Source organism: Scardinius erythrophthalmus, assembly GCF_964197995.2.
Source record: "Scardinius erythrophthalmus genome assembly, chromosome: 16".
Classification (NCBI taxonomy): domain Eukaryota; kingdom Metazoa; phylum Chordata; class Actinopteri; order Cypriniformes; family Leuciscidae; genus Scardinius; species Scardinius erythrophthalmus.
This window is the reverse complement of record NC_138236.1, coordinates 27,143,051-27,166,812: the sequence shown is the minus strand read 5'-3', so window position 1 is coordinate 27,166,812 and position 23,762 is coordinate 27,143,051. Positions and strand designations below refer to the sequence as shown.

Sequence of the window (23,762 nt, the reverse complement as noted above, 5' to 3'; positions counted from 1 at the left end):
ACTACAAAAATATCAATGTACTTTTATTTGCCTGTTCAAGTTTTCACGGTTGAAAATTGGTTAGGTTTGGTGTTTGGATTAAGAGGTCTGAATTTAAAAAGTAAAAATGTAACTATCTATGAATACATGAAGGATGTATACATTTTACATTTCTACAGCTGTGCAATACAGCTCCATAATATCAAATTGTACATATCTTAAGTTTATGAAGAAAAAAAATTAGGCCGCTCAGAACAATCTTGCAAGAACAGTCTTGAATTTGTGAGTTCACAATAACTTGTAGTGTTTCTATGGAAACCCTCTTCAGCTGGAGAATGTCATCTGAATATCATCACATTGTTAGTAAATAGCCGGTGCTCTTCAACACTAAGTGGCCTGCAGATCAGTCAGCTGTGGTCTGGTCACAAGCATCTACTCCATGCAAATTTGCAAGACAAGGGCCCTAAAGGGTTTCTGATCAAACAATGACAAATTTAGAAACATGAACTGGCATATTTTGGACTTTGGACCTACACAATATGGATATGTTTGCAGGGACTAGAATTTATAACTGAATCAGCTATGCTACTGAATCCAGGTGATAGGGACAATTTAATTGATTGGTGCTGCAAACACAAATGTAGAGCTGTTCTGCATGCTCAATGTTGGTGAAACACTCCCTCTTGTGCTCAACGAGGCTAGTGCATCTCATGCTTTCTAAAGAATGTTTAGAATGGATATTTGTGGATATACTTAAGACCTGATAGCATCAAAATAAGACAACCGACACAAAATTATCGCAACTGGTTTTATTGATCCTGCAAAAGGGAGCTTCTAAAATTCATGAACAAAAACTCCACTTTTCACCAGTGTCAAGTTGTCATTGCTTTTCTTTTCCCTTCAAGTTTAGTTTTTTTTTTTTTTTTTTTGCTTTTTTATATATAAAAAGTTAGCATGTTTAAATTTTTGCATATTTACCATTTACAATATACAAATAAAATGTCCTTTCTAATGAAATAAACACCATTGAAATCAATGATCAGTCATGGCAGATACCTCTGAAACACATTCAACAAAGGTCATGCTATGATTAAATGCCCACACACAAATACGCACACATTTTCACCTAACAAATTTGATTTGCCTGAACTAAAAGAAAAATACCTTTTCTTTAGACCGACTCATGCACTTTCAACTGTATATGCATCCTCGACAATGCATCAAATATAATATATCTTTCAAAAATCTGCATTATCAGGTAAAAACATCTGTTAAGTCAATACATCACACATAGTTACAGTATTTATGCCAGTGCATACTGTGGCAGGTGAAGCCATTATGATTCAGTCTGTCAAAAAAAATAAAATAAAAATCAGGCACTATGAATGACTTCCTATTGCACCCTTGAAATCTTTAAAGCTCACAATACGTACTTCACTTGCTTTACATACGACACATATTAGTCAGTAGGTTCCAAAACCACAGCAGATGTACAGTATTTTATTTTTTCAGTTTAACATGAAATCCTTTTGACCAATGAAATGTTTTGTGCAATTTTCCCATCAAGTTTTCAATACTGCTATTCCTCACGCCATGTACATCCATACACATACACTTATACATAATGTTGGTCTTCACCAAAAGGACATTAAAAGATGACAACATGAACATGATTGTGTTTCAAGTTTGAACCTGCTGCAATTTCTTTACGCAGCCCCTTCACAGCCCTGTGGTCTCGGTTTCTCTCTGAAGTATTTCAGTCAGTCAACTCTTGAGGATGTATAAAGCAGAGAGTTTGTGCTAATGTGCAAATTATCACCAATTCATGCCAACAGCGCCCTCTACCAAGAGTCGTATTACTGAACTGTGTTATTACACTGTAATTACTATAATATTATGCATTAATAAGCCATTTTAGACAATGGACATTACGCTGTAGTTATTTAATTGCCTGGACTAGATTGAAAAGGCTTCTGTGAAGGTATTTGTACTTGGTAAAAGCAGATTTTCGGCACACTATAGGGGCTTGATAAAAAGCTGTATGTCATGGCCTTTAAAAAGTGCCAAATCAGACCAAATAATAAATAAATAAATGACAATACTTCATTGTTCACCAATGTCTGGGTTACCATTAGCATTAAGGTGCTATCAGTGCTCTTGCTAGCATCACAAAACTAACAAATCTTGAAATGTCACACGGGAAGACCAGATTCAGAAAAAAAAAGAAGTAGTTTTTAAATTCAAACTGGAAATCATTTTGGGGCATGATTTTTCTGCTGTTTGTATGCTACATTTTCTCACAGCCAGCAAGTGCAAATTGTCACACGACGACAAAAGCTTGGAATATGCCAAGCTATGTGACAATGCTGAATGAATTGTACTGTATTATGTTGGTCAGACGGAGAGAAGTAGACAAAAAATAGGTTGTTATATCAACTGTTATAACAAAATAATCTATACAAATATCATCTTAATAACAGGCACTCGAGTTGTCGCAAGGATGATATACTGTATCAATGCAAATTTAAACAAATAAAAGGCAAAAGGGGACGACAGAGTCAACATTCACTTTTCATTTAGGCTAGTTTGTCTTGGCGGTCCATGGGCCAATAGCAGGTCCTCACTGGGAGGCCCTGCTCCCTTCATAGCCATACTAGCCCCAACCATAGCTGGGTAACTGCGGTTTCTTCTCATCCCTGAGTTCAGCACTGGGAGTCCCCCGATTGGGGAGGTCACAACAGCGTGGGCTCCGAATGGCGGTCCTGGGGCCAATGTTCTGGGAGCCAGGCTAAACTTCTTTACCTTGTCCACAAGTCTCAGGTTCTGCACACTGACTTCAGTCTGACACTGCGTATCTGTTTGAGCCCTTTCGTCCGCCTCCCGCACTTCCTTTAGAATGGAGCTGGCTGGCCGTGAAGCCAGGAAGGTTTCGTAGGGGGGGTCTGAGGGGCTGTAGTCTACAGGGAGCACAGGTCTGGTGGGTTTGGACTTGCTGGGGGAGTTTGGAGGGGTGGAAGGGAGCGTGTCTGGACAGGTGTGCAAGGGGTGGGCAGTGTGTGATGAGTAGGGGTCTGGTGGAGGGGCTCGATCCGCCCGGTCCCAACTGAGAGGGTTATAGACAGCAGCAGATATACCTCTCTCCTGCAGGAGGCGCACAAGGCCCAAAGAAGTACTGGTGGTCTTGGTTGAGTCGCGGAGGTTGGTGAAACTCTCCGCCAGGCTGAGGCGACGAGGCGTGCAGGGGGTGGACACAGGGGTTGAGCGCAGACTGCTGCTGGACATCACGCAGGTAGTCAGTGATGGACCAGACACAAGACTGAGAAAGAAACACTCGGTTAGTTTGCATTATCTGGCTATATAAGCCACAAGCCAAACCATGCAATGGAAACTCTGTGAACAGAATTAATCAAATTGAAATATTCAATCCAATTCAGGAACATTTTGCTTACAAGAAAAAATTGGTTAGTGTTTGCAACATAACTGGGACATATAAGTTTTGGATTGTGAGAGTTTAGATTTTCTTTTGTATAGAATACAGTATAATGTGGCCCCAAAACTAAAAGCCACAATACAAAATTAATTAAGGCTGCATGATTTAGGCAGGATTTCATTAAAGCAGAATTTCCTACGAATCGAGCCGAGCAGCTCATGTGTAAGAACACCATGCCGTGCTTCACTTTGAAACATGCAGCACATACATTTACTCAATTAAATTGTCGTCTTTGCGGTTTGATTTTTGCACAAAGCCATATCACGATTTTAGTTTTATTTTAAATAATTATGCAGCCCCAATATGAATTTCAGTGCATAAAAGGACTTTACAATATATTAAACCAATTGGCATCTTCAAATAAATTATGCCTTGTTTCAGAACTACCTTTAATTACTTTTATTGGTAACCACAGGTGTATTTTTTTGGCAAATACTCTTATCCAAAGCAACTTGCATTACTTCAAAAGTATACATTTTTATCAGTTCTTGCATTTCCTGAAAATCGAACCCATGAACCCATTGCCACGAACCCATTGGCATTAATAGCGCCTTGTTCTACTCTTTGAGCTACAGGAACGCCATTAATCTATTTTAATATCTAATGCAATGGCATTCAGACATTATAATCATTTTGAAGGCTAATTCTTTTGATTATAGATTAACATCAAGTTAACATTTTGTCCTCTCATGCACTCTGTACTTTACCATTGCTTTACAGTACACACACACATAGATACAACCATAGATTTATACACAGTTTGCATTATCGGTCACGTCATACTGCATTTAGTCTCCCACAAAAAAGGCTCAGGTGTTAGTTGAGAAACATCCTATAGGTCAGTTTAGGACATTAGAGTGGTTTGTGTTTGGTTAGAGAACAGCATACTCCCATGACATAAGTTTTAATTAGGACTAGGCAGGTCATGCTATTCATCCTCACCCCCAGGGGGTGCTGCTCAGTGAGTGTGCTCTACGCCCGTCACCAAAACAACATGAAAGAGAGCCGCCTCATCATCCTCGTCATATGACCTGCAGTAGAAGCCAATCACACAGCTGTACAGTACGGCTGCTATATGGCGCTTTTCCACTGCATGGTACGGTACGGCACGGTTCGGTACGGCACGCTTTGGCGCTTTTCCATTGCATGGTACGGTACGGCTCGGTTCGGTACGGCTCACTTATGGCGCATTTCCACTGCATGGTACGGTACGGTACGGCTCGCTTCGGCTCGCTTTAAATGGTACCACCTCTGTTGAGGTTCCAAGCGTACCGTACCGGTACTAAAATGTGACGTGAAAACACTGCAGATCACTGATTGGTCAGACAGAATCGTCACTACCAGTGTCATTGTATTTGCGACACGAGACCATGCACGAGACAAACCCGCTAGATTCAAATAGCCAGTAGACAACAGCCAACGCTGTAGTTTCTTGCAGTTAAAAAGTTTCTTGCAAACTGTTTCTTGCAGTCAGGGGCGGCGCCGGATCATTTTTAACGCACATATGTGTGTGTGTATGTATGTATATATATATATATATATATATATATATATATATATATATATATATATATATATATATATATATATATATAAATTAGCAAAACTTGGCCACAAAATATTTAATATTCAATTATTTTAATGATCACAAGTTGTAATTTTATTAAATTGAACAAGCGCAAAATTCTGCAATCAAATATTCAAAAAGACTTAATAATAATGTTATTTCTCTCTATAGGCGCGTGGCGATCGTCAACTTCATCTTTGCCAGACACTGACAGAAAACACTATTTTATAATTAAAAATAAATGCACGCGTCCACGGATTTACAAATGCACGTCTTGCTTGTTGCACGCACATTATGTCGAAATAACGAGATATTATGTTGAAATAACATTATTATTAAGTCTTTTTGAATATTTGATTGAATGCTGAATTTTGCGCTTGTTCAATTTAATAAAATTACGCTTATATATAGCCTATATATATATAGGCTACTATTAATAAATGAGCAAAACTTGGCCACACAATATTTAATATTCAATTATTTTAATGATCACAATTAAAGTTTTAATTTTATTAAAACGCATGCACTGATTTTTATTTATAAAATAGTGTTTTCTGTCAGTGTCTGTGCATGGCAAAGATGAAGTTGCCGATCGCCATATTCGTAGTAAACGCGCCTATAGAGAGAAATGCACATAATGGATTACATAAGAGAGTAGCCTATTTCTTTTTGTTTTGAATTATTTCGTTTAAAGACATTTCAAGCTTTGTGTATTTGAGGATGAGATGCGCTCCAGTTAACGTACAATGCAAGTGACTGCTCGGGCGCCTCAATGATTAAATTGTCTATTTTGCTTCTTATTTATTTTGATGAAAAAATTATTAAAATTAAGATACAATTTATACAAAACGAAATTCACTTTAAAGAAATGTTTTCTACAAAACAAAACTTAATGAAGTGGTCAAAATTATGTCCGACTTGCTCCATGTCTCTCTACTCGTGCTGTTCACTTTTCATAATCAACATAGGCAGATGGAAAAAAATAACAACATTAACTAAATGCGCTTTTTTTATGGCAGTAGGCTAGTTTAAAACAGTACATTAGGCCTAGACTCTCTATTTGTAAAGATTGCTGCACATTTATTTAATTCTGAATTTTGCACACACAAGTTGTAAGGCATTTGTTCAAATCAAGTTCACGGATAATTGTGCGTGCATTTATTAATCATTATGATACTAAAATCATAACAAAGTAGGCTATGCTTGCTATGTACAAAAAACCAGATGAGCCCAGAATATGAACGCAACGTTTAATTACACGTTAAGAATTTTCATTCCATATAGTAAACCATTATAAGAATGTTTAATTTAATTTAAAAACATCCACATGCCGAGAATCAAGAGCACCATCCCCTGTGTTGTGCGTTTGAAATGTGGCGCGTTTACGATGATGTCATGGCAGTAGAGGCGGCAACTATAACGATCAGTCCCACCCAGTTTGAAGCGGTACTAACTGCAATGGAAAAGCAACCGAGCTAAAGCGAACCGAACCGTGCCGTACCGAGTCGAGTCGTACCACGCAGTGGAAAAGCGAAGCGAGCCGAACCGTTCCGCGCCGAGTCGAACCGTACCGAGCCGAACCGTGCCGTACCATGCAGTGGAAAAGCGCCAATAGAGACAAGCTATTTGTCAGGTGCCTTTTCTCTGGCACCCTCAATACAGATTGCAGGTTACACTATTGAAGATTTTGTATGCTGGATTTATACTGAATCTTTTATGGAAAACCTGAATGATTTCAACAAATTTAAACTTAATTGAAACAAGTCCCAAATTGTACAAAAAGAGTTGCATTTAGGGTTGGGTATTGACACAAATTTCACAATTCGATTTGATTTGATTCGAATTTGATTCACAAGTGCTTGATTTGATTATTATCCCCAACTGGTTTGATTCCACATCGATTCATTTGTGTATGTATCAGGTACAGTACATGCCAATTTTTTGTCATGTAAAAAAAAAACAAAAAAACACCACTAAAGCTGTAAACTATACAGGGAATCCTGTCAGTTGGTACATAACTATAATATTAAAGGTTGTATCAGCGATTTCAGGACCAAACATAAATGATCACATTCATCTAATCTTTCCTAACGATTCGCTAGCTGCACGCCCCATAAGCAAGCCGTCAAAAAACGCGTCTCTGTAGGCAGCCTAGGCTCTGAGATCTGCACACAAAAACAACTGCGCTCACCAACACTCAAAACCAAAACAAATAGTGTTCCAACCAATCACCGACAGGGGCGGGTGTTGTGAGGTTTTCGCGTGCAGCCGTCATAGGCAGCCGTGCACAAGCGCAAAACCTCACAACACCCGCCCCTGTCGGTGATTGGTTGGAACACTATTTGTTTTGGTTTTGAGTGTTGGTGAGCGCAGTTGTTTTTGTGTGCAGATCTCAGAGCCTAGGCTGCCTAGAGAGACGCGTTTTTTGACGGCTTGCTTATGGGGCGGGCAGCTAGCGGATCGTTAGGAAAGATTAGATGAATGTGATCATTTATGTTTGGGCCTGAAATCACTGATACAACCTTTAAAGGTTAAAATTAACAACAAAATGTAAAAGGATTAAGGTCAAAGTGTACACCAAAAAAAGTTTTTGTCTCCCAAAAGAAAAAATCAAATCTGAACTGCCGAAACATGCCGAGTCATCAGCAAATCCAGTCTCACTTCCTGTTACATTCCTACATAGGTTTGTAACAAATTTGCATAATGGCAGCCTATGGTCTTCATTGGATGCTCGTGAACAACATCTACTTTGACACTCAAACACTGTAGTTTTAACTGAGTCCTGGAAGAGTTTGGTTTGTGTTGTCGACATGTCGAGAAGACGCTGTTTTCAGTGCTGCGAATCCACTTCGAATGCAATTCCAAAGGATGAGGACTCGGGCTGGAATTGATACAGTAAAACCTACGTTTGGGCCGCAGTTCAGAGAATCGGACCTGTTGGATTTACAACACGCAAATTCATCTACTTCTACCGAAATACATAAAAGTGAGTGGCCGGTGAAGTGTAAGAAGAACAGAGTAAACGTTATAGTTACCTACATAATGTGTATCTGAAATGAATAAAACACAGTGTCAATTTATAATTAACTGTATTGTTATTGCTGCTTCCATAGACATCAGTGTGTATTTTAAAAACTATAAATGTATTGTTTTGCTAGTATTTATGTGTATTTAAATGTCTGAAACCTAAATTAAACCTTATGTGGTTGAATAGTTGAACACTGAACACTGAATAGTTGAATAGAGCATCCATCTCTGGCTAAGCGCCAGCCAAAGGCACATTTGAATTTAGCAGTTGATCACGTGATGCACTGACCGTCCAGGGACCAGCCTAGACTGATCGCACCGGTGTGATTGTAGGCGTCAAAGGGTTAATGACGTTAATGATAGTTGATTTTTAACTTTAAATCACATAAATTTTGACTTAAAAAAATCTGAAGTCGTTCAACTCTACTGTGTATAAAAGTGCTGAGGAAGCCTCTGGAGCTGAAATTCAATTATGGTAAAAGACGCTTCGTCACGCGCTGCAAGCCAGTTACAACAGGCTGGGCCATCTGACCAATCAGAACAGAGTAGGCTCACGGAAAGGAGGGGTTTAGAGATAACTGTTTTCAGACTCTTTGAGGAACTGAGGTGATGTGGAATGTATATTATGAGAAAATTGGATGCATGTACACCTATTGTAGGAGACCTCCAAAACAAAATCAGGAACCTTTAAAATAGCATAATAGGGGCACTTTAAGGGTACTGCCCAGTGACACACTGTTGTAACCCTAAAGGTAAAATTTTTGCACATATTTATGGCAGTGTATTTGTTAAAAGTGTCTGATATCATCTATGAACCAACAGTTGCTAGGATGGTATTATGAAAAGACCACACTGTATTTACCTGGCTGTGACTCTGGTGAGTTCATCTGAAGGGTGCAGAATCCTGCAGGTGGTGAAGGTGTATGTGGAGCTGGTGTTAGACATACATTTACCAGGAAAATGCACTGGGGAGAGCAGGAGAGGAGAGACAAACATCAGTACACAACACCACAAACAAACGCAGAGATGGAATTAAAACTGCTTCAGGATCTGAGGAGACCTAACGCAATCTAATGTGGTATACTGCCAAAATGTGACAGCAGAATTTGATTTGTTAAATTTCCTTACAAATCATGAGTTTGTGGTGGTATGATTCATCCTGATGCAGTTTTAAAATAGATTCACACAGCAGGAGAGAACAGTGGGAAAGAGGAACAATCAAACGGTGAAGTCCATTATTATCAGCTGGCATTATGTTTCAATAATTCTCTGCAGAAAGAAACATTAATTGTCATTAAAGGGAAAGTTCACCCTAAAAAAAAAAAAAAAAAAAACTAAATCACAAAACAAAACAAACAAAACGAAACAAATATGCACAGCATGTATGTATGTGAGCACAGTGTATAATTATCCAGATAAACTGGGACTGTCAGAGCATGTGTGTGTGTGTCTGACAAGCTTGACTCTGAAAGCATGTGGAGTGTGTTTGTGTAGCTACATGTGGTGTCAATGTGACCTCTGTCCAGTGTCCAGAGTCTGTTCACTCACATGACTGCGACTCACACCTCCCCGTTTTTAATAGAACTCCGTAACATTATCCTTTAAAAGACACTCAGAACTCTAGCTGGATGTTACATGCTGGGGCTCCTGTTGGGACTGTGTGATGTGTGCTAAAGGCATGTGTATGTGTTCTGCAGTTAAGTATTAAACATCACACTCTGTGCCCTCGGGCTGGACGCCTGCCTAAATCTCACATACAGGTTTACCAGGGGACAAGTGGACTTGCATGTGTGTGTGTGTGGAGAGAGTGAATAAATAAATGTTGTTTGCCCACCACCAGGCATTAAACTTTCTGACACAGCGTTCTGGCAATGCAGGTTAGAAAAGAGATTTAGCTGAGAAGAGTTTTTAAGATACTGGAAATTTAACGAGTGCTGAAAATGAGAATCAAGTCTAGAAGCACACACTTATCACTTATTATTAGACTCATATTCATAAGTATCTTAGAGTAGACCTAATAATTAAATTATAAAATATTTATATTTTAACATGGCAGTATATGTTATACTATCTTTTATTAATAATAATAATAATTAATAAAAAAGTTTGCATATATGTATATATTTATGTTATCGGCAAAGTTTGAAATCCCGGTATTGTATAGAATGCCTAGGCAATGTATAGAATGCCTGATGGTTTTTGGCAAAAATACATTACCTAATTCTATACATTACCTAGGCATTCTATAGAATGCCGGATTACACACTTTGCCGGTAACATACATACATACATACATATATATATATATATATATATATATATACATATATATATATATATATATATATATATATATATATATATATATATATATATATATATATATATATATATATATATATATGCTACACATACACATATTTACAAACTTCAATGTTAGATGCGATTAATCGTGATTAGTCGATTTGACAGCACTAACACTACTACTAATAATAATTATAATAGTGTCTAGACAGGATGAGAATCACTCTTTGAAAATGAGCATTCCAAACTCAAATGTTGACTTGTACCCATTAGTACTAATAATGGGGGCAGGGATTTTTTAATAGTAATCAAATGTCACAATAATAAAAAAAGGTTCTAAAATGTTTTCACTTTTGAATTAGGGGTAAATATAACCCACACAGAAAGGTAACCCCTGGCATGCAGGTGATACATACATTTGGTACTGCTGGTGGTACTTAAGATTCTTTAATATTTAAAGTATTTCAACTAATACTTGATGTATTCTAGTCTATGTTTCCATAGACTGATTTCTCATTTTTCAGCACAAGGATCAAGAGAGATGACAGGCAGAACGACAGGAAAATGTTTTTAAAAAAATTGACTATACTCAAAAGAACATGGCAGCTGTCTTCCTGGGTGAGGTAGTGGTTGGTGTGCAGTGGGTGTGTGGAGAGAACCAGCTCATCCTATAGACCCTCATAGGCACAATACAACTGGGGCTTATGGGTACTCCACTGGGGCTTCGGTCTGTTTTATAGAGATCTTTTTGATCCCACCCCCCTAAGCCTGTCCGGAGGGTTAGTGAGGTTATGAGGGTCCCTCACCAGATGAGACCTCTTCCTCTCCAGCCTCCTTTCGGTCTTGCCCCACTCCAGGGGTCCCTCCATTTTCTCTGAGCTGCTCTTCCTGGTTTTCAGGATTGTTGGCACGAGGTCGTCGCAAAGCAGGCGAGCAAGGCATAGAGCCCAGGCAAGAGGTAGAGACGGCGGATTGGGAATGCTGTCCTGACTCATCTTCCTCCAGGTCGGTGAATTGGTACACCTCCTCCAGGTCCAGCTCCAGCGTTCGGAAGCCCTTGGTCACGACGCCGGGCCGTGTGTCCAGGATGCCGCCCAGGTGTGGCTGCGCGAGCTGCTGCCATGCGTGCAGAGTGGCCGAACCTGAGGAACGGAGGAAACAAGAGCACAGATCAGAGACAAATTACAACAAATGTCACATAACACACAAAATATATATCTTGATCATGAACGCAAGGTGGCATTCATGAAGTGTGACGATGGCGATTTGACAAGAATTTCAGATCGGTCTGACTGATTTAAAATTAGCATCCACTGTAGTCCAAGAGACAAGAGGCAGCATGAGATTGCTTGCCTCAGGAATGTATATCAAAATAAGAAAGTAACATTGGATGATCATTGAGCATGTGTCATATATAAATAATCTGATTAAATGGCAAGTCCAGGAGAGTTTTAAGCAAACCTCTGTGATACCAAGTGTGAAAACCAATTGGTTTCAATGCTGAGAACTGATCTGTTCATTTTTATGTAGAATTTGTCTGTGTTCCAATACATTTTAAAATAGATATATTTTAGAGACAACCAGATGTGGAGGTATACTGTATATTTAACAGCAGTCGTGATCAAAGTTATATATTCTTTCATAAATTTTAATTGTTGAGTCATTTTAATTGCTTTCTGATTATAGTTACACTACATATGCTATTTCTATACTCAATTTAATATGTGCCCAGTAAAACAGCTCTTAAAGTTTACACATCGATACATTTCATGACATGCTAACTATGGACAGCCTAAAGCAAGAAAAGAAAGAGAAAAAGAAGGAGGGGGAAATTAAAGTTGTGTTTATTGGAAAGGTATAAACACATTAAAAGACAAAAAGGTAAGAAAAGGAATTTAAACATCCAAACTGAAAACTGACAAGAGAGACAGTAGGGGTAAACAATGGTGAACACAATGGGGAAAACCGGGGCTCAAGTCAAATAATATTCCTCAGGAGCTAATCTGTCAGTTTGCTTGTTAGTACCTTTGAAACATGTTTAAATATGTTAAGCAAATCAGAGGAATCACTCAAGAAAATGCTTTAGAGTTTTCTGTAATTCCTAAGCCTTACTTTTGGGCAGGCAACGTCAGACTGCTTAGCTCTATTATCTATAACCAGCAGGGGGCGCTAGAGATGTCATTATAAGATCACCACAGTAGCTGTTATCATGCTGTGATTAAGTTTAAATAACATGACAAACTACAATTAGCTGTAGATATGTTATATACAACTAAATGAATTCAATCACCTTTTTGTTGGCATAAAACTGAAAAGATCCACAGAAAACGAGAAGGGAAAGATATACAATCAACTTTGTTTTTGGCTTTCTTTGTAAACGAGCAACACCAATTTAAAATGTGTCTTTTAAAATATGTACCATAAAGTGCATTGTGGGTAAGTTTTTCAGTTTGCTGACTCAGTGGCCTTGACACTCTGGTTCAGGAGTGACAACTGCATTTACAAAGGGGAGCAAATCCTCTAATCGATCCATGTGTACTGAACACGACTCCCCTCCTGAAATTGCAATGATTGACACCGCGGTAACCATAGCAACGTTTTGGCATCAACGTTGTTTTTGACCAAAGTAATATTATAGCGACCAAAAACTCGTTATGTTCTACAAGTGTTGACATGTCCACAACTTATAAGCATTTTTGGGCTTGGCTTATAAAGCTATCAAATTTATGGATTTATTAAACTGGGAAGGTGCAAAATGAATGGTTATATTTTCAATTTGAAGAATTTTGATTTATTTTGGCCTACAATGTGCTTGTTCTTGTTTGTTGTTATTTCTAACAAGATCTGGCAACACAAATAAGTTATGGCTCATACCTAGTTTTTTGCACCATACATGCAGAACTTATGTGCGTTTAAATACATAATTAACAACTAGTTGTTCAGTTCAGCACAATGCATAGAATTTTTGTAAGTGGGTCATTCCTACAGTGGATTTTGGACAGCAGGTTTGTTGAAAACATTTTTAATATTCAATTATTTTTCAGTCTTGTCAGAGGGAGAAAATGTTGGTCTATCATAAAAAAAAAAACACACTGGGGTCAATCTCAGGCTAGTATAACCTAATAACCCAGATCAAATATTTATGTTTCACATTCTATGGAACTTGTTCAGCCCGTTACATTACATATTTACAATGCAGTGTGTAACAGGACGTTTTAAGCTAATAAAAGCCATTACTCGCCAAGAAAGAGCATGCAAGCAGAAGATATATAAAGATATATATAATATAATATAATATATCTATATCTATAAAAAAAGTTTTTCATGTCCAGTGTAAATTGACACAACAGGTTGGACATGCTATGTTTTATGCTATTAGATAAGTCAGCTAAAAATGAGGAAAAGAGTGAAAAGTTTATGACTGATTCTTACTTTTTTCTTGGAGTTGCTTTCCCTCCAAGTAATGATGTCACTTCTAGCAAGTCATGTAATTTAGGGCATACGCTTCAGATTTTAAAGGGTAAATCGCAACAATATAACAGAGTGGACTGGAGTTTGAGGGACAAACTCAGTTAATGGTTTAACACAGCTTAAAGATATGCATCATGTCAAAGAGAATACGTGCACATACTAATTCTTAAAATTCAAGTTGAGAAAACATGTTTGGGGAGATGGGAATTTGCAGTGTTTCAAATGATTTAAATTATTCTTAGGTACTAATCATTATTAAGTTGTGTTAATTGGGGAACATCTATGCATGAAAAACCACATGGTGTTCAAGTTAATTAATATTTTGTGTAAAATATGCAGTATTGTTTCATGGGAACATAAAATCCACCTAACTGTAGGAATGACCCAAATTGTTACAACTTGTAGAATGTGCTTGCCACTCCCATAAATGACTGAACTCAGAACAGTACAGAACAGGATAAAGCACTAAAAGGTGAACTGACAACCAAATTGAACTGTAGTGTGTGTGTGGCCTATATCTCAAACCAGCAGCGAGGCTGTGTGTGTCTGAAAAAGAAGGAGTGTTGTGTAGAAAGATCCTCAGCACTGTGGTGCATTAATGCCCACAGAGCATCAAACAGTGAGAGGGTGAAAGGCCTGGATTTGGCTCGGTCACCTTCCAGAGGCTTGACGATCTGGAGTTTCTCGGGCAGGTAGGATCGGGCGCTGTAGATGGAGTAAACCGAGTGCAGGGTGCCCAGAGACATGATGCTTTCTGCCGGAGTAAGAGGACCGCCGTCTTCACTGCCACTACCAACATCTCTGTCCTCGTACAATTCGCTTTTCTCTACTGCCAGGGCGTTGAGTTTACGCTCTCGCTCCTCCTCAAAGAAACGCCGCTCGCTAAGGTAGTTGTCCCGCCGAAGGGAAAGGCGGCGCAGTGCCGCCTCCAGGTCCTGGGAGCCGGGTGTGCCAGGCGTGCCAGGCTTTCTGTTGGAGTCATTAGAGCTGGAACAAATATTACAGGAAAAACGTCAACTAATGTCATAAAAAATAAAGGTTCCAAAGGTTGTTTTTTGGGGCTTTTTTTTCGTGGTTTTAGCCATAGAAGAATCATTTTGGTATCCCCTAATGAACCTTTTTTCCCACACTTAAAAACCTTTTGTGCAATGAAAATATTCGATGAATGTTAAAGGTTCTTCATGGAACCATGGAAGCCAATAAGGAACCTTTATTTTTAAGAGTGTAATGAAAAACCTCCACACACACATTATTATTTACCTAAATGTAACAACTTCTATTGTTTTCATATAAATAGAATAAATATATATATATATTTTTTTATCAACACAGATACTGTAAGCTGATAATTATTTTCACGTTACAGTATTATGGCAATGTAAAATAGGAAACTTAAGTTACACTAAAGTCAACTTTTAAGTGCTAAAAGTGAATTTTGGGGTCACAATATTATAACATACAGTATAAAAAAATATATTTATTTTGAGATTAACTAAAAAATGACATTGAACAGTGTTATTCAATTATTAGTGTTTTCAAAGATTAATTAATAACCAACATATTAGTTATAGTTACTAGAGACACCCATAGACTAACCTAAACCTTAAATTAAAAGTAACTTATATGACAACAACAAAATACAGTAAAAACGGTAAAAATTGTGAAATATTATCAGCATCATTTCTCCAGTCTTTAGTGTAACATGATCCTTCAGAAAATCAATCTAATCTGCTGATCTAGTTATTATCAATTATTAAATCTGAACTATTCCAAACTTTTTACAGGTATTGTATATACTCAACAAAAGGTCAAACGTTTGGGGTCAGTACGTTTTTTTATTTTTAGGAAGTTAAAATTTTTATTTATCAAGGATGCAATAAATTGATAAAAAGGACTTCTAAGATTCTATTTCACATACATTAAATGCTGTTCTTACATTTGTAATATTTCTCAATATTTCTGCTTTTACTATATTTTCGATCAAATAAATGCAACATTGATGAGCATAAGACACTTCTTTTTAATCTTACTGACAGATTTTGCCAGATTTCGCTCACATATGGGGACAAACTATAGTTAAGTAAACATGCACAACACATTTCTATCATATGCTTCAAAAACGTATGGTGGAAAATCGTGTTTGATGCTCTTACCCATCTTGAGGTGAGTGGGTTTCCAGAAGCATACTGTTAGTGCGGTTGTCCATTTCAACCCCGTCCCCTCCGTACATGCTCGATCGGGGCGTGCTCAGACAACTAGAACGCCTGGAGTTTATACAGGACGTCATATTGGACCCTGGGATGTTCATAGGGGACGGGCCCATGGAGCGTTGCCGAACCGTCTGGTTGATGTTACGCACCGTCTCAAAGACACGTTTTGGGTGCAACCTGAAAAAAAAAGTGAAGACAATTAAACATAATATACAAATTATACAAATATACATATACATATTTTATATTCATCTAAATTTGACTCTGCATGCAAATCCATAACTTAATATGAGACATACAGGTAGGACACAGGAAATGACAAACAAACATACCTTTGTTCCTCTACGTCTGGATCAGACATCTCAATCTCTTTCCTCATGGTGCCTTCAATTTCAGCAGCTAAAGAGTCCTGTTACACACAGCACAAACACACCGTTAGCCAGGGGAATAAAAGTGATAGTTTATGAATTTATCATTATTTGTGTATTTATTTTTTAGGATGTTCACCTATTTGTAGTCATACAAAGACTCACAAATGCATACTAGTGTCCTGCTTACTGTGTATACTAACTATTTCATGAAAAAAAATTTCATTGGGGGATGTAACATGACCTCATCTCCATGTGTAATTGTCTTATAATCTTGGAAATAAAAATGATTATTTATATTTTTATGTGTATATATATATATATATATATATATACTGTATATATCTCTTATATCTTACTGTCCTACACAGTAAGCAGGACACTAGTACGCGTTTGTGAGTCTTTGTCTGACTACAATTAGGTGAATATATATATATATAGAAAATGGCTGTCAATAGGTTAAATTGTTTAATAAATGGTTTATGCTTAATTTCACGATAAGTGTGCAACACATGTTTAAAACATTTATTTTGTCATCATTTGTTATATCCAGCAAAGTGAACTAGGTGATTCTCACAAAACTATTTTCTGCAAGCTTTTCAAGGTAAATTTTTTTTTTTTTTTTTTAAATGGACACTTGGACCTCCACCAAATAACCAAATTATATAAGGATTCCATATAATTTACAACTTTGCGCACACCAAAGCACCCATAAAAAAAAAAAAAAACTTACTGGTAAAAACGTTTTAGAATTCGCAGTGTATAGTATGTGTACAGTGCAACAGCAAAGAGCCTCTTTATAGTTTAGACAAGTCAAGCTGCAATCCCGAACCAGCTGCAAACCTAAACCAACTGCCTTGATATGACTGGATATACCTACTACAGTACACTGATCCATTAAGAATTACTAAACAAAGCAACATACACATGACAAATCAAAACATTATCCTGAATGTGAGTGGAAACAAAGTTAATGATTTGAAATGTGTCTGTGCATAAACACAATGTTCGATCAGTGCGTCGAGAGGTTTGTTTACGCATCAATATAATGGACCCACGCGTGCTTACTGTACAAGTCCTGTACGTCAACGCAATCATCTTTACCTTAATTACAATCCTCATCCATCAAAACTTTACTAGCGAGACACTGGTTTGCTTTATCCAGCCGAGAAACGAAGTTTGCCTATCATCTGGCCACGCATCGGTGGGATGTTTCGACGTTCCGTTCAGTCTGTATTTCACACAGTGTGATGCGTGAGAGCTCGCGCTTCAGAAACAATCACAGAATATGACAGAGCTCGGGTTAAAGGGTTAGAATAGAAATTTCCACCTATCAGGGTAACAGGTGCTTGAGCCACTGTAGATGCTAAGTGTGATAAACTCCTGACTTCTAAGATCATCTAACTGCGTGACGTGCAATTTCACTTGCTTCAGTGATTTATTTGCACTAAATTATTTTAACGAGTTAAGGATTTTGAATGAATTGCATCCGTTAACGTTGACACATAAATATATGTGGGCAGCAGTATATTATACTGTTACACATGCGTCTTTCTCAACAAAACATATCTGACTGTGTTTACGTGAATACTCGCCAAGACCGGCATTTTGACATTTTATTTTGTGTGTATTTAATAATAATAATTCGTTATATTTATATAACGCTTTTCTAAGAACTCAAAGCGCTTTACATATGGAAGGGGGAATCTCCTCAACCACCACCAATGTGCAGCATCCACCTGGATGATGCGATGGCAGCCATATTGCGCCAGAATGCCCACCACACACCAGCTTACAGGTGGAGAGGAGACAGTGATGAAGCTAATCAATACTGTATATATGGGGATGATTAGGAGGCCATGATGGATAGAGGCCAATGGGCAAATTTGGCCAGGATGCGGGAGTTAACCCCTACTCTATTTCCGAAGGACATTCTGGGATTTTTAATGACCACAGAGAGTCAGGACCTCGGTTTAATGGTCTCATCTGAAGGACGATGCTCTTTGACAGTATAGTGTCCCCATCACTATACTGGGGCGTTAGGACCCACACAGACCACAGGGTGAGCGCCTCTACTGGCTTCACTAACACCTCTTCCAGCAGCAACCTGGTTTTCCCAAGAGGTCTCCCATCCAGGTACTAACCAGGCTCAACCCTGCTTAGCTTCAGTGGGCAACCAGTCTTGGGCTACAGGATGACATGGCTGCTGGCTATTTGACTGTTTAAGCGAAATAAGCAACGAAAAAGAACTCAAGGCAACTTTAAATGAGCACAAAATCAGCGGGAAAATTATGCACAATACGTGGAATCCCAAGCCGAAATTCAAACCCGGTGACACAAACAAAGTGTAACACAAACGAGTGAGTGAGGGGAGGCGGGTTTGTGCGTCAACTCGCTGTCAGAGAGATGGGAGAGCGAGAAAGCGCAGCTGGTATCTTTATCTATTCTGCGGGAAACGAGTATTGGAAGCGTTTCAGGTATCGATATATTTCGAAAAATCGATATAGGAAAGAACACAAATTTTAATAAAATAACAATGTTCTTTTTTCTTGTTTTCTGTGTCTCACCATGGGGAACAGGCCGAGTGAGTGGAATCGTCGCGGTGTACTGAGAGGCAGCGTTTTATTTCTGAAGTTCTTCAGTTCCTCCTGAGCTTCATGAAGCATCTCCATACACTCAGCATACTTATCCTCCAGCTCCCTCAGCTAGAGGAAGAAACAGATAAAGACTGAGATAAAGAGACTTATAGAAGGTAAAAATAGCAGTAAAAATAAATTCATCAGTCATATATCATGGATACAATTAAAATCGCATAATTCACATCTTTTTTTTATTATTAATTGTTAAATGGTAGTTTTATTTGAATTACAGTTGGTAATACTGTTTTATTTGAATATGCTGGTAGAGATGTGGTACATTGGTACACATTGTGTGTGTGCATGTTACCTCTGCTGTTAGTGCCCTTTGGGCGTCTTTAGCAGCTCCCAGGTGCTGTGTGAGCTCTTCATTTTCTACTGCATACTGAAAAATAACCAACATTTCACATGAATAAGTGTGCTGCTTATAACTGACAGTACAAGCTAAATGAAATGAGATCCAATTAGAAAACTTTTATAGAAAACAAGATTGCATTTCATGAACACATTTCATATTATGTATAAACACAGAACAGAAGCTTTAATTCAGCTTATTTTTAAAATAATAGTTTATTTTTGAAATTTCTGGTGAAAAACTACATTACCCATGATGCTGTTGGTGCAGATTACACTAAATCAGAAAGTGAAAAAAAAAAAGCTCCAAAATAGCTTTTTAGCCCCGCCCACTCCAATGAAGCACTGTGAATGATGTAATCGAGTTGATCTGATTATATATGAAGACTTCAGAAGCAAAAACCTCTGAGTCCGTCTGACATTTTTTCTTTTAAATGAACATTTTACCAGGCTACTACGTTTAATAATTTCACTTTAATGGCAATGAAAAGGTTATTAGTCAGTTATTAAAATGCCTTTAATCAAATTAATTATGCAAGGGGATTTACATATGTCATATGGAAATATCCGGCTGCGTCTGTTCTTTACCTTGCGGGTCGTCAGTAGATCATGAGCAGAACTTTCTGTGCTTTTTTGGAATTGTGCTCTCACGCTAATTTGCCCTGTCCTGTTTGCCCTGTTTGCCCTAAAATTCTTGTACCTTTGTCTTTTTCTTATTTTTAAAAACTTTTTTGCTTCAATTCAAAGTTTGTAATGTCGTGATTCACCTCCTAGATTATTTTTAGATCCCTATGGGAAAAATTAATGAAAAAAATACTTCGGGAACCAGCGACGCTGAAAAAGGGGGCGGGCACGGTTGCACTCTATAGAACTTTACCATGCTGTATAGTTGACCACTGTGTTCCTAATCTAGAAATGTGAAAAGGGTGCCTGCAGGATGCAGCAACTGACCAATCAGAAACAAGTATTCCAGGGAACCATGTATTAATCGTGTCAAAAGGCTATAGTGAGGAGAACTCACAGATTTGGCCTTTTTCTGCAGGTCCACGATCTGAGAGAGGAGGTGTGTGATTTCCTCTTGCTGGCGAGAGGCATCCTCTGTTTTCTTAGCCAGCTCTTCCGAAATGCTGGAGAGCTGTATGTTAGCATCTCCTAAGGGTGAAGAGATACACTTCATGTGTAAGACGCCACATTCAAATACACCTTTGGTAAACACAAAACATCCCTAATCCCCATTAAAGGCAAGTTATACAGTAGACTAACCCAATGGTATCTGCAGTCCATGACTTTAATAACCGCACTGTTATACTACAAGAGTGGAACAATAAGGTAATGTATAGCATACATGAATTTAACTAGTACAGGATGGGTTGTAATATCAGTTTACACTGGTAGGGAATGTGATCTTTGATGGTGTAACAGATGGATCTACTCACTGAGCTCTTTAACACAATCATTTACAAGCTGTTGTTCTTTTTCTTCATACGAGATGGTCTCTGTCTCCAAGTGATTTGCCTATAAACAAACACACAATAAAGAACGATCTGAATAAACAATGGAGGTATCATCTTACATGGCTGCTCTTTTGTTTTAAGGTACCTGTCAGAGGAACAGGTCTTAAGTGCCCATATTGTAGAGCAAAACAATCTAGGAAGAATATAATCTACAGCAACAGGCAAAGCTATGGAGTTGCCATCTAACTCTGTTACACAAGCTTTTTGTTTTCATGTCATGGCCCAGTTTAATGGGGATCACATACACTGAGAAATGTTATACAGTGATGTCTTTAGATTTGGGTTCACTTTCTAAAATAGGTCTTGTGTGGGTGTGGATGTATTTTTCATAGTCAGTGAGGCGTGGAATTCCACCTGTCTACTGGGGTCAGACGCCCGACACGTCACTACAGATATACAGTTACAGTGAGGGGAAATACAGTGAGAAAGAGCTACAAGGTGGGTAATAAAAGGTGATAAGACCAAAATTTTATTTCAAGATAACGACATACTGCGTATTATGATATAGTACTGCATATATACTATGATAATTTTTTTGAATATACACTGCCTGGCCCAAAAAAAAGTTGATGTTTGGATTTAAATGTAGGCAAATGCTTAAGAGCCTATGATTGGATCATTATTGCAGTGATTATTATGTTTCTAGCATGTAATTCGTTTGGCAACAGTTCTTCTAACGCTAATTGATGGAGTGTGTAGGAAGACACATCTAGGCCATATTCCAGGATGACAATGTCAAGATTCATTAGGCTCAAAGTGAGAACGAATGGTTGGAAGGGAGCATGAAGTGTCATTTTCACACAATTTGACATCATTTTTTTGTGTATTTGACTGTAGAAGTCGCAAAAGAGAACTCAGTTTGGGATTGCATGCTCTTCGGGTGCGTGTCAGTCATTTCTTTATCATTCTAACGTGTCAGTAGAGTGGATATATTTACATACCGTGATATACACGAAATAGCAAAATCTCTTTATTTTTATATGGCATTTTACAATGTCACCACTATACTTTATATCGTCATACCGCCCAGCCCTAAAAGCTGCTAAAGCTAAATAAAAAGTCTGAAGAGCTGGTGAATTTCGTATAAATTTACTTTATAATTCTATGATCTAAAGCTGTGTTTTTTTATATATAATTATTATACAATTATTATGACCACATATTAACTGAAAGACAAGACAACATGAAATATTTTCCTTTTAAATATATATTAAAGATGTACTTTTCCTTTCCCTTTCTCACATACTGTATCTAAGTGGATGTTATTATAGAGTTTATTATAAAGGTATTGCAGTTCTTATTTTACTAAAGCACACAGATAACACTCAAATGTCTTTATCTGAGAATGAAGTTGGGTACATACAATATTGTGTTTGTCTTGGAAATTTGACATGCCTAGAACCCTGAAAAGTTTGATTGGAGGCTGTTTTGAATAATATAATGCAAAACACTGATATGAGCGGTGGAAGAATGTGAATACCGAGGTCACTCTCTCACCTCTGATCGCAGGCTGATGTTCTCTTCCTCCAGGTCCTTGAGTTTCTTCTGCAGTGAATCCAGAGGGAGGTAATCTGGGAGCGTGAAAGACGAGTCATTTCTGCGAATACTGCAAAGAAAAACCACAGACTGATATGCCTCCTTCAGTACACAGAAATATCCTCACAGACAAAAATTTACTTAGCTAGATTTGTACATTTGTCAGGCAAAAATAGAAAATGATAGTATCCATATAATTTGAGGTATCAATCATACCCATGGCACAAGTATCAAGTTAATAGGTTGTCTAATATATGGACTCACGGTGTGGTAGAAGCAGACTCTCCATCACTCTCCTCAGCAGCATTTGTGTAGAACTGCAGGAGTTCATCCTTCATTGAGAGATCATGACGCAGCTGAGATACCTGCATGCACACATACAAACTCACTGTATGCTCGCAACAACTGTGGACTCACATAGTCTGTCGTTTTGTTCTGCAGTATAAGATGTTTTAGATCAAATCAATTTTATACTGCACTATTAAAAAAAAGATGGCCTTTAAAAGGTTCTCTGCACATAGTAACAGTTCTCTTTAAAAAAATATATTATCTTCAAGAACCATTTTATGTTGACATGATTTGTGTTACACTGTGTCCTAACCAGATGCGATGCGATAAGATTCCAGCGACAAGCAATTTGTCTGTCCAGAACAGATGCGACATGACTACGAGACGCTACAAAATCAATCAATCACAGCCAATAAGAAAGAGTGTAGGCAGGCTCTCTCTGCAAGCGCACTGCACTCAAAACAAATTAGAAAGTACATAATCAAATTCATAAATATTATACCCTTTTAACTTTAAAAATAGGTACTGAGTGGCTGAAACAATTTCTGACATAGGTTACACTTGTTTGTTCACACTGAGTCCACAGTTTGAACATTTTTGCTTCCTTTAAAGGGTTAGTTCACCCAAAAATGAAATTCCTGTCAGTAATTACTCACCCTCATTTTGTTCCAACCCTGTAAGACTTTTGTTCATCTTCGGAACACAAATTAAGGTATTTTTGATGAAATTTGAGAGCTGGATCTCTTCTCCATAGGCTTCTATGGGATCGAAACTTGCCGGCCCAGAAAAGTTAGTAAAGACATCGTTAAAATAGTCAAAGTGACTACAGTGGCTCAACCATAAGTTTATCAAGCGACGAGAATACTTTTTGTGCACAGAAACCCCTAAAATAACGACTTTATTCAACTCACCACGTAGGCTCACGCATCACACACATGACCAGCGTCGGCCAATAGTGAGCCTACGTGCTGACGTACAACCCAGAAGCGCTGCGGTGTTACACTACGTGAACTCACTC

General features: G+C 37.9%; 1 protein-coding gene across 3 annotated transcripts in view; it reads right to left on the bottom strand.

The window, feature by feature from the left end:
• Positions 1-781: 781 nt before the first annotated feature.
• The window catches only part of trak1a (trafficking protein, kinesin binding 1a), an 89,076-nt gene continuing 66,095 nt past the window's right edge, over positions 782-23,762 (bottom strand). For 2 of the 3 annotated variants that reach the window (XM_081387849.1, XM_081387848.1), the window contains 12 exons: positions 22,721-22,821; positions 22,418-22,526; positions 20,843-20,921; positions 20,428-20,558; positions 19,363-19,437; positions 18,984-19,121; positions 16,381-16,457; positions 15,992-16,225; positions 14,494-14,825; positions 11,174-11,509; positions 8,926-9,028; positions 782-3,295 (listed from right to left, as the gene is read on the bottom strand). In XM_081387849.1, the coding sequence (XP_081243975.1) occupies positions 2,545-3,295; positions 8,926-9,028; positions 11,174-11,509; positions 14,494-14,825; positions 15,992-16,225; positions 16,381-16,457; positions 18,984-19,121; positions 19,363-19,437; positions 20,428-20,558; positions 20,843-20,921; positions 22,418-22,526; positions 22,721-22,821 (2,466 nt within the window). In that variant the 3' untranslated portion in view covers positions 782-2,544. Of the gene's footprint in view, positions 3,296-4,411; positions 4,501-8,925; positions 9,029-11,173; positions 11,510-14,493; positions 14,826-15,991; positions 16,226-16,380; positions 16,458-18,983; positions 19,122-19,362; positions 19,438-20,427; positions 20,559-20,842; positions 20,922-22,417; positions 22,527-22,720; positions 22,822-23,762 lie in introns of all 3 variants that reach the window. The other variant, XM_081387850.1, reaches the window with a different exon arrangement.